General features: G+C 48.2%; 1 protein-coding gene across 1 annotated transcript in view; it reads right to left on the bottom strand.

Moving 5' to 3' along the window:
- The window catches only part of ABCF1 (ATP binding cassette subfamily F member 1), a 28161-nt gene extending 14140 nt beyond the window's left edge, over positions 1 to 14021 (bottom strand). The window contains exons 1-13 of the mRNA XM_078857794.1: positions 13840 to 14021; positions 11299 to 11339; positions 9295 to 9384; positions 8474 to 8603; positions 7650 to 7714; positions 7401 to 7517; positions 6074 to 6247; positions 5384 to 5500; positions 4859 to 4942; positions 3907 to 4029; positions 2764 to 2864; positions 2218 to 2303; positions 1228 to 1367 (exon numbers count right to left, since the gene is read on the bottom strand). Of these exons, the coding sequence (XP_078713920.1) occupies positions 1228 to 1367; positions 2218 to 2303; positions 2764 to 2864; positions 3907 to 4029; positions 4859 to 4942; positions 5384 to 5500; positions 6074 to 6247; positions 7401 to 7517; positions 7650 to 7714; positions 8474 to 8603; positions 9295 to 9384; positions 11299 to 11339; positions 13840 to 13912 (1341 nt within the window). The 5' untranslated portion in view covers positions 13913 to 14021. The remainder of the gene's footprint in view (positions 1 to 1227; positions 1368 to 2217; positions 2304 to 2763; positions 2865 to 3906; positions 4030 to 4858; positions 4943 to 5383; positions 5501 to 6073; positions 6248 to 7400; positions 7518 to 7649; positions 7715 to 8473; positions 8604 to 9294; positions 9385 to 11298; positions 11340 to 13839) is intronic.

Raw genomic sequence — 14021 nt, 5'->3', positions numbered from 1 at the left:
ACTGCCAGACCTTCACAGGACTCTCTTGAAAAGAGTCATGAGACTCGGTGAAACTTTCCTGGCTAAACAAGCAGAATCTCGTTGATAAGAGATATCATGTGACACTAGGCCTCGGCAAGGTAAGGTAATTTACCCTTTTTAAATCCTTTATATTAAGTTCGCTTGCTTGCTTGCGTGCTTGCTTGCTTGCTTACGACCGTGCAAATCTTTCGGTCGTTTTTTAACCCACTTCCCGTGATCCAATCGAGCTGACATTTTCCACACAAACTCGTTGTGCGAGACAATTAATGTTCGTGAAAAAAAATTCCCAAAATTTGACACTTTTTAGGCAAACAAAAATTATTTTACATATATTCAAATATAACTCATTCATGGCTTTGGCTGAACATCACAGTATAAGAGCCCAGAGCGTAACCCCTCCACAGGCCGTGGCGGAGTAGCGCAGTTGGTAGCGCCCTCGCTTCCCATGCCAAAGGTCGCGGGATCGATCCCCGCGTCCTCCACAGGCGAATATATTTTTAAATCCTTTATATTAAGTTTGCTGCCACACATATAAAGGATTTATAGTGAAAAACTTTGTTTTTACGGGTTATACTTATTACCGGGTAAAAGGGTAAAGGTAGGCTCGTTGTTTTTACCTTTTAACTTTTACCTTACCTTGCCGAGGCCTATGTGACACACACAATGAATAGGACAACACGTCACGCATACACGACAAAAGGGCTCAATCTGTGGTGTAGCATGGGGCAATATTGGGCGTACTTTGATATGGCTATGTGAACGGTGCAGACTGCCGTGCCGCTGTGTGGCAGGCTAGGTGCGTGGTGTATCATGGGCAAGGCGTGGTGTAGTGTGGTGTGATGTGATGTAGAAAGGTGGCATGGGTGGTGCGGTTCGGTGTGCCATAGCATTGCACAGCTGGGAGTGTGGCGTGCAATAATACGGTGACTGGTGCGGCGTAGTTAGGCGTGGCATAGACGTGGCGTGTTGTGGCATGGTGTGGCAGAGCATGGGGGTGTTTTAACGTGGGGCACTGTGACGTGGTGGTGTGTGACGTGGTGCAGTGACATGGTGCGTTGTAGCGTGGCACGGCGTGGAGGTTCGCGGCGTGGGGTGGCACAGTGTGAGGTGTTGCGAGGTGCCGTGGCATAGCGTGGCGCGGTGGGCCACGACGTGCGAAGTTTGCATTCGTGTGGTTTGGCACGGAGTGATGTAGCGTGGCGTCACCTTCTCGAGGCGAGGGCCGACCGAGTCGTCTCCGCTCTCGAGCCGCGCCTGCAGCTTCGACTCCTCCTGCAGCAGCACGCCGCGGCGCACGTCGGCGCGCAGCACGGCCTGCACTGCCGGGGTCGAGTCCGCCACCACCTCTACGCACGCACACACACACAGTACATACACACACGGTAACTACACGGTACATACACACACGGTACACATACACACAAGGTACATACACACACAGTAACTACACGGTACATACACGGATACATACACGGGTACATACACACACGCAGGTACATACACATGGTACACATACACACAAGGTACATACACACGGTACAAAGACAAAGATCCCCCGTATAGCCTGTAACAGATTGTTCAGGAAAGTGCTGTTCGCGAGAACCTATGAAGGCTGGCATGGCACACGAAGGGGGTGGGTGGCCAACACCACGCTCGGCTGCCTTTGTCTCCCCAGTGGTGATGGTTACACACCACACCAGTACTCATTTGAGGCTGAGTCGACCTACGGGAGGCCCAGGACCGGTTCAGACAATCATCACTGCTGTTGGCGGTGAGTGCCAATCGAACTCGGGTAGCCGAGTTCGTAACGCAGCATGCTAACCCCTCCACTACCATTCCCCACATGTACACGGGTACATACACACATGGTACACACATGGGTACATAGACACAAGGGTACACGAACACACCAAGCACACAAATGGACACACTCAACACACAGACATGTATGTATGTTAAACTTATTTTGCACTGTACGTAGCCAACCGTGCAAACAGGACATGCACACACAGCAGCACATAGGCATGCACTCAAACACAGCAACACACAGGCATGTACTCACACACACACAGGCATGCTCTCACCCAGACTCAGACGGTCACATAAACAAAGGTACACACGACCACACACATCACTGTGCGGGACTTAATAGGTGCCCACGAACAGCCCCTGAATCACGGGCTTGCACAAACTCACCCTGCTCACAAAGCAGCACGTCGATGTTAGGTGGGATGTTGAGAGCTCGGTTAGAGATGTGCTTGAGCAGTGTTGTTTTCCCCTTTCTGGGGAAAGAGTGACGAATTACAACACAAACATTCAACACAAATTTTTTTAATCTACCGCGACACAAATGATCACAACACGGGATTATCACCACCGTTCATGAGTTGTTTAGACGTCGCTATGAACATTCAGCGATTGCTCTGGTAGATTCTTTCCAGTTCCCATGGTGTCAAAAACACCGCTGTCACATCTGGGACAGAGCACCCAAATTCCTACCTCCTGGACTATACCAGACTTCCGCGTGTACGCACAACATGTGACAACGGTAGCAACGATGTCAATGTACACAAATAACCAATCGAGTCGGTGTGACGACGCGGTGAACGGCAAAGCAAGGCGACGGGAGAGGACGGCATCCCAAATTGGTCGGCGTGTTACTCTTGGTAAGCACGGCAGGTGCGGTAGCTGTGTGGTGTTTTGCGGGGTGCATAGCGTCTGCGGTCAAGGCGGTGCCCGTACCCGTTGGGCCCCACGAGGCCGTATCTGCGCCCGGCCACAATGTTGAGCTCAGCGTTCACAAACAGCTCCTTGCCGTGCGCAGAGATGCTAAACTTCTCTATCTGCACTCATGGTGGGGGGTAAGTGGGGCGGGAGGCACGGGGATGAATGGGAATTCATACTCTTCAAATCTAGAATGAATGGGAATTGCACGAAAAACGCGAGGGGATCAACGGGACAGCACAGGAAACAAAAGGGGGTGCAACACAGGTATGCATAGGGGTGCGTAGAGGGACGCGGAGATGCACGGGCACACGGGAAGGCACAGGATTGCAAAGGGATATTCTGAGATGCATAGGAACACACAAATCAGGTCCGGAGGGGTTTAGAATGAATAGAATTAGCGACCATTAACATCCCACGTAACGTCTGATTTTCTGGAAACTGTGGTACATATATGGCGACGCTTCATTACACATCCAGTGTTGTATCGATTAAGCCAATCAAATCGATTGATTCAGGGCTCACAATGCATGCATCAAAACATGAACTTAAGAATCATCTATATACGATTTATATATAAATATTACACAAATATTACCTAGAGGGTAATCGAATCAAAAGAACAGGACAAGAAAGAACAAGATGGTAGAAACAGACAGTGTAAACACAACCAAATCTAAGCAATTCTTTAACCTAATTGGGACAGGGGAAACTGGCAATTCACAACATCGTGGAAAAGGCAAGTCACTCCACGCCTATGGCCCATGACTAGTTTGCTGGTAGACAGGAGACACGTGACTAATGGTGGCCATAGCCAAAGTGAGAGAGAATACTTGATGCGGTGAGTGGGGTGTGCGGAAATCTGTTCCAAACTTATTTCTGTTCCAAACTGCCGACCCAAACAGACCCGGCTGAAATAAGCTCCAGTTACTTACTAATATCGGAAGGAAGGGCATACCAGACGGCCGCAAAAGCGCATCCGAAAGCATGCGATGCAGTGAGCGTCTCGCCAATGCGAGAAAGAATGGTGGATGCGGTTAGCGGGGTGTGTGGAAATCTGTTCTGAACTACCAACCGGGACAGACTCGGCTGAAATAACCCCTAAATATGATGTGCCGCATCAACGAAAGGGCAAGCGAGTGAGTGAGCGAGTGCCCATGCCTTGATGTCGGAAGCATTCTCGAGCGCGGCCTTGCGCGACGTCAGCTCCTGCTGCGACACTGCAAAGTCTCCCTCGGCCTCGGCACACGCGCGAAGAGACTCCACCTGACGCTCATACGCACGCTGCGCGGAGATATAGACACACGTGTGCACGCACGGACGCATAATGTGACAGGAGGCATGCACACACATATGGGGAGGCGGAAGATGCACAAAGACAAAGGTCCCCCATATAGCCTTTTGTGCAATTCCTATGTGAACACCTTTGAAGGCCAACATGGGACACGAGGGGATGTGCCCAACACCATGCCCAGCTGCTTTTGTCTCCCAAGTGGCAATGTTTACCACATCCCACCAGGCACTCATTTAAAGTTCACTCGACCTAGAGGTGGCCTAGGACCGATTGCTATGTGTTATCCCAATTGAGTAATTTCACGCTGGCACACAATGGCCTACTCTTTTGCAAATAACGTCAGCAGGTTTGTAATGTCCACTGTGAAGCAGACGGTGTGTATATTATTATCGTATTATAACCGCAGCATTAATCAGGGCAGCCATCGGTTTTAAACTGCAAACCTCTGCAATAAGTGGCGAACGTGCAACCACTGAGCCACGTCACCACACAAGGTAGGTTGATGGTTCGCAACTTACAACACCAAAAGTGGCTAACCATTCACCACTGCAGGCAGCAAAGGCGCCTTGTGCCAGGCCAGGTGCAATCTTTAGGCCACGGCTCGCTGTCAGGAGGTAGCGGGACAGACCCAGGTATTATGGGTTGGCTGACAAAGAATAACTGGCAGATGCAGCAACCCTCAATCCTCACTGCACCAACTGTGCCACATACACACGCAAGCCGTGCAATGGTGTAGTGCTCGATGCTGTTTCTCAAGTCGGTGCTCACTCTTCAGTGCCAGGTGCTACACACGCAGCGAGGTGGAGAGAGGGTACATACCTGCTTCTCGAGTTTCTTCCGCTCTTTGCGGCTAAGGTTAGAGGAGGGATCGGCTCCATCGTCGGCGGCAGGAATACTGGCATCCTGAGCACGCACACACACACGTCCCTTTGTATGGCCTTGAACACTGTTGGGGCAGGTGCTGTTAGCGAACACCTATGAAGGCAGGAACATATTCTTAGGTTTTTTCGGTAAAGTCACGTAGGTAAAAAATTTTAATTAATAAAAGTAAAATAAAATAGAAATCACAACGTTTCGGAGGCAACACAGCCACGACAGCTGTCGTGGCTGTGACGGTTCCACCTGAAGACGGAAGCTTGTGTTGCCTCCGAAACGGAAGATTGTGTTGCCTCCGAAACGTCGTGATTTTAATTTTATTTTTATTAATTAAAATTTTTTACCTACGTGACTTTACCGAAAAAACCTAAGAATATGAATCCTTGCAGTCACGAAAGCTTCAAATCTAGAATAAAGACAGGAACAGTACAAGAGGCGTGGTAGTAAAATAAATCAAACAAGGATCACCTCCGCATCCTTGTCATTTTGAGCGCTCTTCCCATCCTCATTTTTACTGGGGGCATCCTCATCCTCCTCCTCTTCTTCATCGTCATCGTCATCGTCCCTGGAGTGCTTGCCTTTGCCCTGGAGACAGATGAGACATGCTCGATGTGATGAGATGTGTTTGGCGGATCACGCCGGGATAAGACGCACAATGAAGTGCACCCAGGAGGCATTGGTCAAGATGTGAATCTCACCCCCAGAGTTGATCAAAACCACAGGTGACAACTTCTCACGGTGGGAGATATCAACATGTCTTGGGAGACTCAGTCATGCCTTCCTAACCGCGCACGTTAGAAAGCCGAGGCCCCGCAATTGCTTGGTCGCGTCACTGCTGGTGGAAGGGCCTCCATTAGGGGGAGCTCTAGAGGGTTTTTTTTTACCTACTCGTTCACACTGGCTAGAAGTCGTGGAAGAGGTAGGAGCACCCATACTTTACCTCACCACCTATGGTGTACCTGTTACTGCCATATGGGTGGATAGAGGGAGGGGGATTTAAGAGACTTGCTCGCTGTTTCACCGGCCACGTGCTTAGCGTTACACCATGGTAGCATCCCACTCAGAAGGAATGACCACATTAAGCATACACAACAGATAGACCTGCCTATTGCATGGACGGACCGTCAGGGCAAATGATGATGCTGCTACTGCTGTTACCGTTCCTCTTTGCCTGCCCTTGCTGTCGCTGCTGCTGCCGCTGATTTTCTTGCCGGGTTTCCCCGGCCTTTTGTCATGACTGCCAGCCGAGTCGTGCCCAGACTCGTTGGCATCCTCGTCGTCATCATCGTTTTCATCATCGCTCTGTGCGAGCGCAGCAAACACATTCCCTCCCTGCGGGGAGACGGAGGCAGCCGGAGTGAGGTGATGAGAGTGAGGCTCACAGACTCGTAGACGGTTCACTTAAGAGGATAAGCAACAGAGATGCGTAGAAGTGCATCATAGCAGAAACTGGAAGACATGTGTGGACACAAACTCAAGAATGAGGTTTTATAAATACGAATAGGGGAGATTCAAAGGTGACGTGTATTCAAGGTGGACTTGTATGCATGTGGGAGAATCAGAGTGATGCAAGTCAGAGACACAGGAGATTCCAGTGTAATTCAAGCAAACTCGCGGAGCTCAACAAAGACTCAAATATGCGAATGAGGGAACACCCACACAGACTCAAAAACAACTGTCAATCCCCACGAAGTGGCGATGACATCACCACAGCGCTAGTACCAGGTTAGGCACAATTTGAGAATGGATGAAGTATCAAAGGCTCGCTGGCAAGAGGTCACAGGACATATCCAGGTTTTATATGCTACTAGCTGTACTACCCGGCTTTGCCCGAGACTTGGATTCACCACGCCCGCCGCCTTTGTCTCCCCAGTGGCGATGTTCACACAGCAGAGCAGTTACTGGTTTGATGCTGAGTCGACCTAGAGGCCCAGGACCGGTAAAAATAATCGTCACCGGTGGTGGCCGTGAGCGGGTAATCGAACTCGGGTCGCCGGATTCGTAGTGCGGCGCGCTAATCACTACACTACAATGCGTTAAGCTTCCACATGCGCAGGTCATATGACAGATTTGACATAACAGCTCACTTGCCATGCAAAAAAAATATTATTGAGCTCCCCCCCCCCAAAAAAAAAAGCTAAAGTGTATTTTTGAAATTTTTGCATGGTGTACAGTCTGGAAAGTACCCACATGGCAAATTTCAAGTTTGTTGCATGTCTGGAAGTACGCTAAACATTTTGAACACTCACATATTCACAACTTTGCCTTTTATATATATGGAGATGAAGAAGGGTCATTCCCCTAAACTTCCCCAATTAGAATTTTTTTTATTTTAATGTGTTATTAACGAATGTGCAAAAATTTGTGTTGCGTGCGCTCGTGCACCACTGCCAATGTAACAGCAGCATCACCAAATAATCGTGGTAAAATGTTAATGGTCCACTGTAGGAGCCCCCCCCCTCCCAGTGTCGGGCACTCTCATCACCTTCACAGGCCCCTTCTGCTTCCCGTTTTTCCTCTTCTCTGCCTTCTTGTTGTCACTGCCATTGGCCTCGTGCTCGTCCTCGTCGCGGTTGACTTTGTCACGCGTCTTGTTTCCACCCTGGAAGAGAAACCGTCCCGTCACCAAATTTGCAGCCACGATCCCCCCTCACACCACCCCCACCGCGTGATTTGGCCTCAAGCGATGATCGCCCACTTCTGTGCGTTTACTCGTTACTCGTGAAATCCGTACCTTGTCTGCCTTGTCTGACTTGCCTGCCTTGCCTGTCACCTTCTTTGTACCCTGCTTGGTGGCTTCTACAAAGAGAGGGAGAATGTATTTACGAGAAATAGTCGAGCGTATACATTCTACAAGTACAAGCCGTGCTCTGTATGTAAAAAAAAAAAATATCAAAAGCATTTTTCTCAATTGTTTTCATGAAAAAAACAACCTTGCTCGATTGCAGAACTCTCTCCAGGATGGTCACACGCTTGGGTTGTTTTGCCAATTGCGTTTCTAGTTTATGGTAGTGGTGTTAAGAGTAGTGTTGGTAGTGCCAGTGTTAGACATAGCAGTGACAGTGGTAGTGGTATTGATAGTGGTAGCAGCAGGAAGCAGTGAGTGGTGGTCGTGAGTGGTAGTAGTAGTAATGGTGGTGGTAGTGACAGTGGTAGTAGCAGTGAGACCAGTGGTAGTAATAGTGATAGCAGTGGTAGCAGTGACAGTGGTAGTAGCAGTGACATTGGCACAAGCAGTGACACTTGCGATAGTGACAGTGATAGAAGCAGTGATAGTTATGGTAGTTACAGTGGTAGTAGCAGTAACAGTCGTTGTAGCAGTAATGATGGCAGTAGCAGTGATGGTAGTGGTAGTCACAGTGGCAGCAGCAGTGACACCAGTGACAGTGGTAGTAGCAGTGAGAGTAGTGGTCGCGACAGTGTAAGTAGCAGTGTCTGCAGTGGTCGTAACAGTGGCAGAAACAGTAACGGTATCGAAAGTGACTTTGGGAGCAGCAGTGACAGTATTGTTGTTGTTGTTCTTGTTGAGGGTTTGCCGGCCGGGGGATGCTTCCTCACCATCATCCTCGCTAGCGCTGTCCTGCAGGGCCAGGCGCTTCAGCTTCTCCATCGCATCCTCATCGTCGTCATCATCATCGTCGCCGGCCTTGCGGCGGCCGGCTTTCCGTTCCTTCTTTTTCTTCGCCTGCTGAGCCTGACAGGGTGAGGATGAAACGCTCGGCTTGTAAGGGCGGCTGGGATAAGTTGTGCCAACGAGCGCCTAATTCGGCCGGTGGCAAATGCACATATACAACCCACTCGTACATACACTCATGTATGCACAGGCTCATTCACACAAAGCTATACATACGCACCAATGCACACACTAATGCTTATACACATGCACATATATAGTACACACATGTAAACTCCGACCTTTGCACATGAACACCGATGCATTCACTAACCAATACACATATACACACAAGCACATACCTATCAATACACATACACTAATTCACACATGCATAAAGACAAAGATCCCCGTTATAGCCTTTAGCTGACTGTCGGGATTAGTGCTGTTAGCGAGCACCTATGAATGCCGGCACAGCACACGAGGTGGGTGGCAAGCACCATGCCCGGCCGCCTTTGTCTCCCCAGTTGCGATGTTTACACATCGCTCCAGGGACTAATTTGAGGCTGAGTCAACTTAGAGGAAGCACAGCACCAATTCAGATAATCATCACTGGTGTTGGCCTTGGGCGGGAATCGAACTCAGAATCGCCGGGTTCGAAGTGCAGTGCGCTAAACACTACACTTCCGCTCCCCACTAATACACAGTACATACACACGCACACACAGAGACACACGTCCACAGATTCTCACACACACACACAAACACGTGCCTGTTGAAGCTGCTGCTGTTGTTTTTCTTTTTCCTCCTTGGCTTCTATGGCTTGCTTGTTATCAGAAGAAATTTCATCGAAAAACTGCAACATCAGCAAAGGACATGAGGAGAAACCGGTGACCAAAAACGAATGGGTTAATTTAACCTGAATTGCACACGTCCATTACAAACTAAAATGTATAAGTTGAACACGTAGGCTATCGCGACCAATATTATCCATAAGAGGCTTTTGGGTTACATCACGTAAATATGTGTCGTTAAACCCGCCACCACCTGACACAGCCAATTAGTCAGGTCTGTCACAGCACACACATATGTGTGCTCTACTAGTAACAAATTGGCATGTTCTGTTTACATGACAAACCTTACTAACTGGCTGTGTCGGGTGGTGGTGGGTTTAACAACACATTTATAATTACGCGATCTAACCCAAAAACCTCCATTATGGATGCAATTTGTAAATATGCATTGGATGACAGATGCATAGCAAAATCGTTATCCAAGTCTCCAAAATAATCCTACAAGAAGACAACCGTCTCAAGGTTGGCGTTTAATGATTGAGACTCGCATTGAAGTGAATATGGTGGGAGGAGACTCTTAGTATATGGGTAAGGGCAGAAAGTGACACCGCTTAAAGTAGCAAAACTCATACCGAAGTATTTTTTATGACCGATGAGAGTGAATTATTAGATACCCCACTCATTTAAAATGGTTATAGTATAATTCATTGTTTTGGCCACATTAAGAAACTGAAACCACAAAAGTAATGCCACCTCAGGTGATGCTGACAAGTGAAATATCTGGTCTGGGTTCACAAACTATCTCTTTTGGTGCGGCTTCCCAACATGACGAGCTGCGTCTTTGCCGTCCATAAACAAACCTTTGGATCAGACGCTTCTTTGCCTACGACCAAATTGCCATGAAAGTGCCCGGTCATATCAGATCTCGGAAGCTAAGCAATGCCGAGCCTGGTCCGTACTCGGATGTTTGACCAGTCGACCTCGTCAGGTGTTGTAACCGTGAGGCTGTGAGGTTGTCAACTGGGTATTCTCTGGGTTCTCAGTTTATGCCCACACAACCAATCATTAATGGTCCTGGTCAAACATTGCAAAGCAGAACTCTTCTAAAATAAAGAAACCCGAGTTGAATTCCAATTATACATCCAGAAATTCCTGCACATATAATTTCCATTCACTGTGCGCCTCGACTCTGACAACATGAGTATTTTGGCCGTATAAACAGTATTGCGGTCATTTGAATCATTGCCAATCGCAATATTCAAGTTCTGTAATAATGCTTAAAATTTGGCCTTTCATTGAATGCTCCATTCCCATAAATGCAAGTCACACACATACTTCAGTTGTCAATTATTTGTTAGTTTTACAATAAAATGTTTAACCAAATTAAGTACAGTGTACATATATTATTGTGCAGTCAGTGGTCCCTGGGCTTAGACCAATCAACTTGGCGAGACCAAACCCAGGATATCAGTAGGGCTGGTTTAACACTGACCTCTGTGCCATGTTAATTTCAGACTTCATTTTAAAATATGCAACAACTCATTTTCATTTATGGCTTTAATAATACCAGCTAAGCTCATGCAGGCCAAAATGCCTCAACCCGCCTTGACCCCTTGCCTAAATTGAGAGAGATCTGTGTGCTGGGAAGCTTATACAAGATGCAGGGTGGAGTTGGGCCTTCATGCACAGGGCATGACATTTCACAAACAGGCAACTTCTGAGATTATAGATATGATGTCGTCACTAACGTTATCGACAGCATTGGTGGGAGGGGGGGCGAGGTGGAATGTGTTTCGAGTATGGTGGGGTAAGTGAAGGGACGTTGAACACTGGCAGCTTATAGATGGCAAGTGGTGGTAGGGTTAGGCCTGAACGGTTAAATTTAACAGAGCGGCATTAATATTATACTATATTGTTTATGAATCAGAACATTTAAATATGACCAATACAGGGCACGAGTGGTGTCAAGAACTCACCGACTTTTTTCCCTTCTTGTCCTTCTTCTCTTTCTTGGGAGCTGCATGAGTGAGCGTGCGCACGTGGTTGCGAACACACAGATAGTGTGTACGAATGTATGAATGCATATGGATACGTGTGCATCCATACATGTACGTGAGTGTGAGTGTGTGTGCGTGTAGATGTGATGCATGTGAAAAGACAAAACAGTTGCAACAAACAAGATATTACGTTAACTTCAGGTATAGGAATTGAGACAGCCCACACACCCTTTACAAGTGACAAAGCACCTAAGCAAGCATGGAACACCACACAAAAACAAAGATCCTCCAGTTAGTCATCTAAACTATTGAGGCAAGTGCTAATAGTGAGAAACTATTAGGGGCATCATGGCACACGAGAGAGTTGTGTGGCTACAATCCAATCTAACTGGGTTTGTTAATCGTGAGCTGATGTTTACACTACACCCCTCTACTTATTAGGGGTGAGTCAACCTAGGGGTGACTTGGGAAGCAGGGTTTGTAGCGCAGCAGCAAGATAACCACTGCACCACCGTTCCCCTCCAAGCAAAAAATAATGCCTAAGTATATACGACACAACCCAAAAATATAATTGACTCGACTGAAAATAGTGTTATGCCAAAGAGCTGCGTGCGCTCAATGCACACGCGTGATGGACTGCACGATAACACATGTGCATGCTTAACATCACGCCACATTATTTTCCTCGCCTGTACGTTCTCCCCATGGTGGTGTGGATATTTCCACGTGATTTGTGAGCAGGTCACGTCTGAAAAATAAGGTAATAGCTCAGTGGGCTTGACCTGGTAAAACATTTTTTGTTTATATTTAACGAGATGTGCTTACCTTTCCTATACTTTGCACTCCTGCCGTGTTTTTTGTATTTTTTGTTGTTGTAATGTTATGACCCGCCCCTACTGGACACATGTGAAAAAGAGCTTTATAGCTTATCGGATTCCTCCGCTATAAATAAAGATTCTGAATCTGAAACACCACGACAATAAATGACAAAGCCACTTTTGGACACCTCTCCACACGCAGGGCATGACGGCACCAAACACTTTCTCACATCAAGCAACCAATTAATACATGCCCCATCACCACACACGTGACACATACCTGTCAACCCCTTATCAGTGCCTACCTACCTTATTACAGACCAATTCAGACCTTACTGGTCACCCCGTGCCCTTAAAAATCTCAACGTTCAACCTCTCAAGTCCCATCACAAGGGAGAAACACAAACAAATAAACAAATTGCCCGTATTTCTGAAATAGCTGAACGTCGTATGGACCTGAAAACTCCAATCAGCACATTTACACACAAATGCCACATAACGCGAAATAACGCCACCAGTTTCCCCACACAAACACAACACACACAACACTTGTGACCACTTCCAGAACTACTGGACTCCAACAAAACTATCCCACAACGATGGCACACGCCACACGAGTCAGCATTACTCAATTCCACACTCACGGACACCGCACTAATTGGCAGACCACTCAACAGCACACTGAATCCCACACTAATTGACAACCCCACACTAATTGACACCCCCCTCAATCCACACTAATCGGCACACGGCTCGGAAAACGCCATGGCCCAGCCGGTAGCTCGTTCGCTGCTTGTTGCAAAAAGTTGACGGTTCAAATCCAGCGGCCGCCCTGGTTAATACTGCGGGTGTAATATCCATGAAACTACGCGGCGTCTGCCTCGCTGTGGACGTTAAAGATCCTCTTGCGTCATTCGTAAGGCAAGGCCGTTGCGTGTTGGAGCCAGGGTCACGACATTTACCCGCAAATTACTCAAATTGGGATTGGACGCATAGCAATCATGGCCCTCCACCCCTACTGGGAAACTCGTGATTATGTTGCCCCGACTCGCTCTCGAAAATGAATCACCCTGGGCCTTCTGGAGGAGTTCTTATCGTGGTCAAACAAAACTAGCAGGTAACAACACCAACACGAACCCTACACCACAGCAATTTGACACAAAATCATTCTGGCCCACACTAATTAACACCACACGACGTAAACGTTTCAGTTTTCAGTTTCACACCGACTGAACCCACGAACCACTCCACGCCTTGCTAAATGGACAACCTAACATCGCTCCATAACCACACGAACTGAAACCACACAACCAACTGAAACCACACAACTGAAACCACACAACCTTCGCACCACCACCACTGTTGACACCTCCCCACACACACACAGAGGACCTGACAAATCCACACGCCGTGTCACCAATGGCTGGTGCCAGGCGAGGTACACTTTAAGGCCACTCACATCCACACCATGACAAGCACACACACTTACACACAATCTCAGACACACATACTCAGACACACACACTGAGACACACACACACACACTTACACACACACTCAGACACACACACTTACACACACTCAGACACACACACACGCAGACAGACGCCATCCGCCACTCAAAGTGGCGGAGACGCGACCATGATGCTGGTGCCAGGCGAGGTGCACTTTGAAAATCCCTCTCCCGCCACGGCCTCCGTACCCTCTGTCGCCGGGGCCTCCTCTTCCACCCAATCCTCCTCGCCCTTCGCTTTGCCCGACTTCTTCTTCGGCATCTCGGGAGGCTGGGAGGGAGACGCGAGGAGGGAGACCAGAGGCGGTAAGGGAGCGACCACGCCGCCCGGCCTGGCCACAGTGCGCGTGCGCGGAGTGACGCCACAGGGT

The sequence above is a fragment of the Lampetra fluviatilis genome, chromosome 6 (genome assembly GCF_964198595.1).
Source record: "Lampetra fluviatilis chromosome 6, kcLamFluv1.1, whole genome shotgun sequence".
Classification (NCBI taxonomy): Eukaryota; Metazoa; Chordata; class Hyperoartia; order Petromyzontiformes; family Petromyzontidae; genus Lampetra; species Lampetra fluviatilis.
Note: the sequence above shows the minus strand (reverse complement) of the source record. Positions and strands in the feature narration are given on the sequence as shown.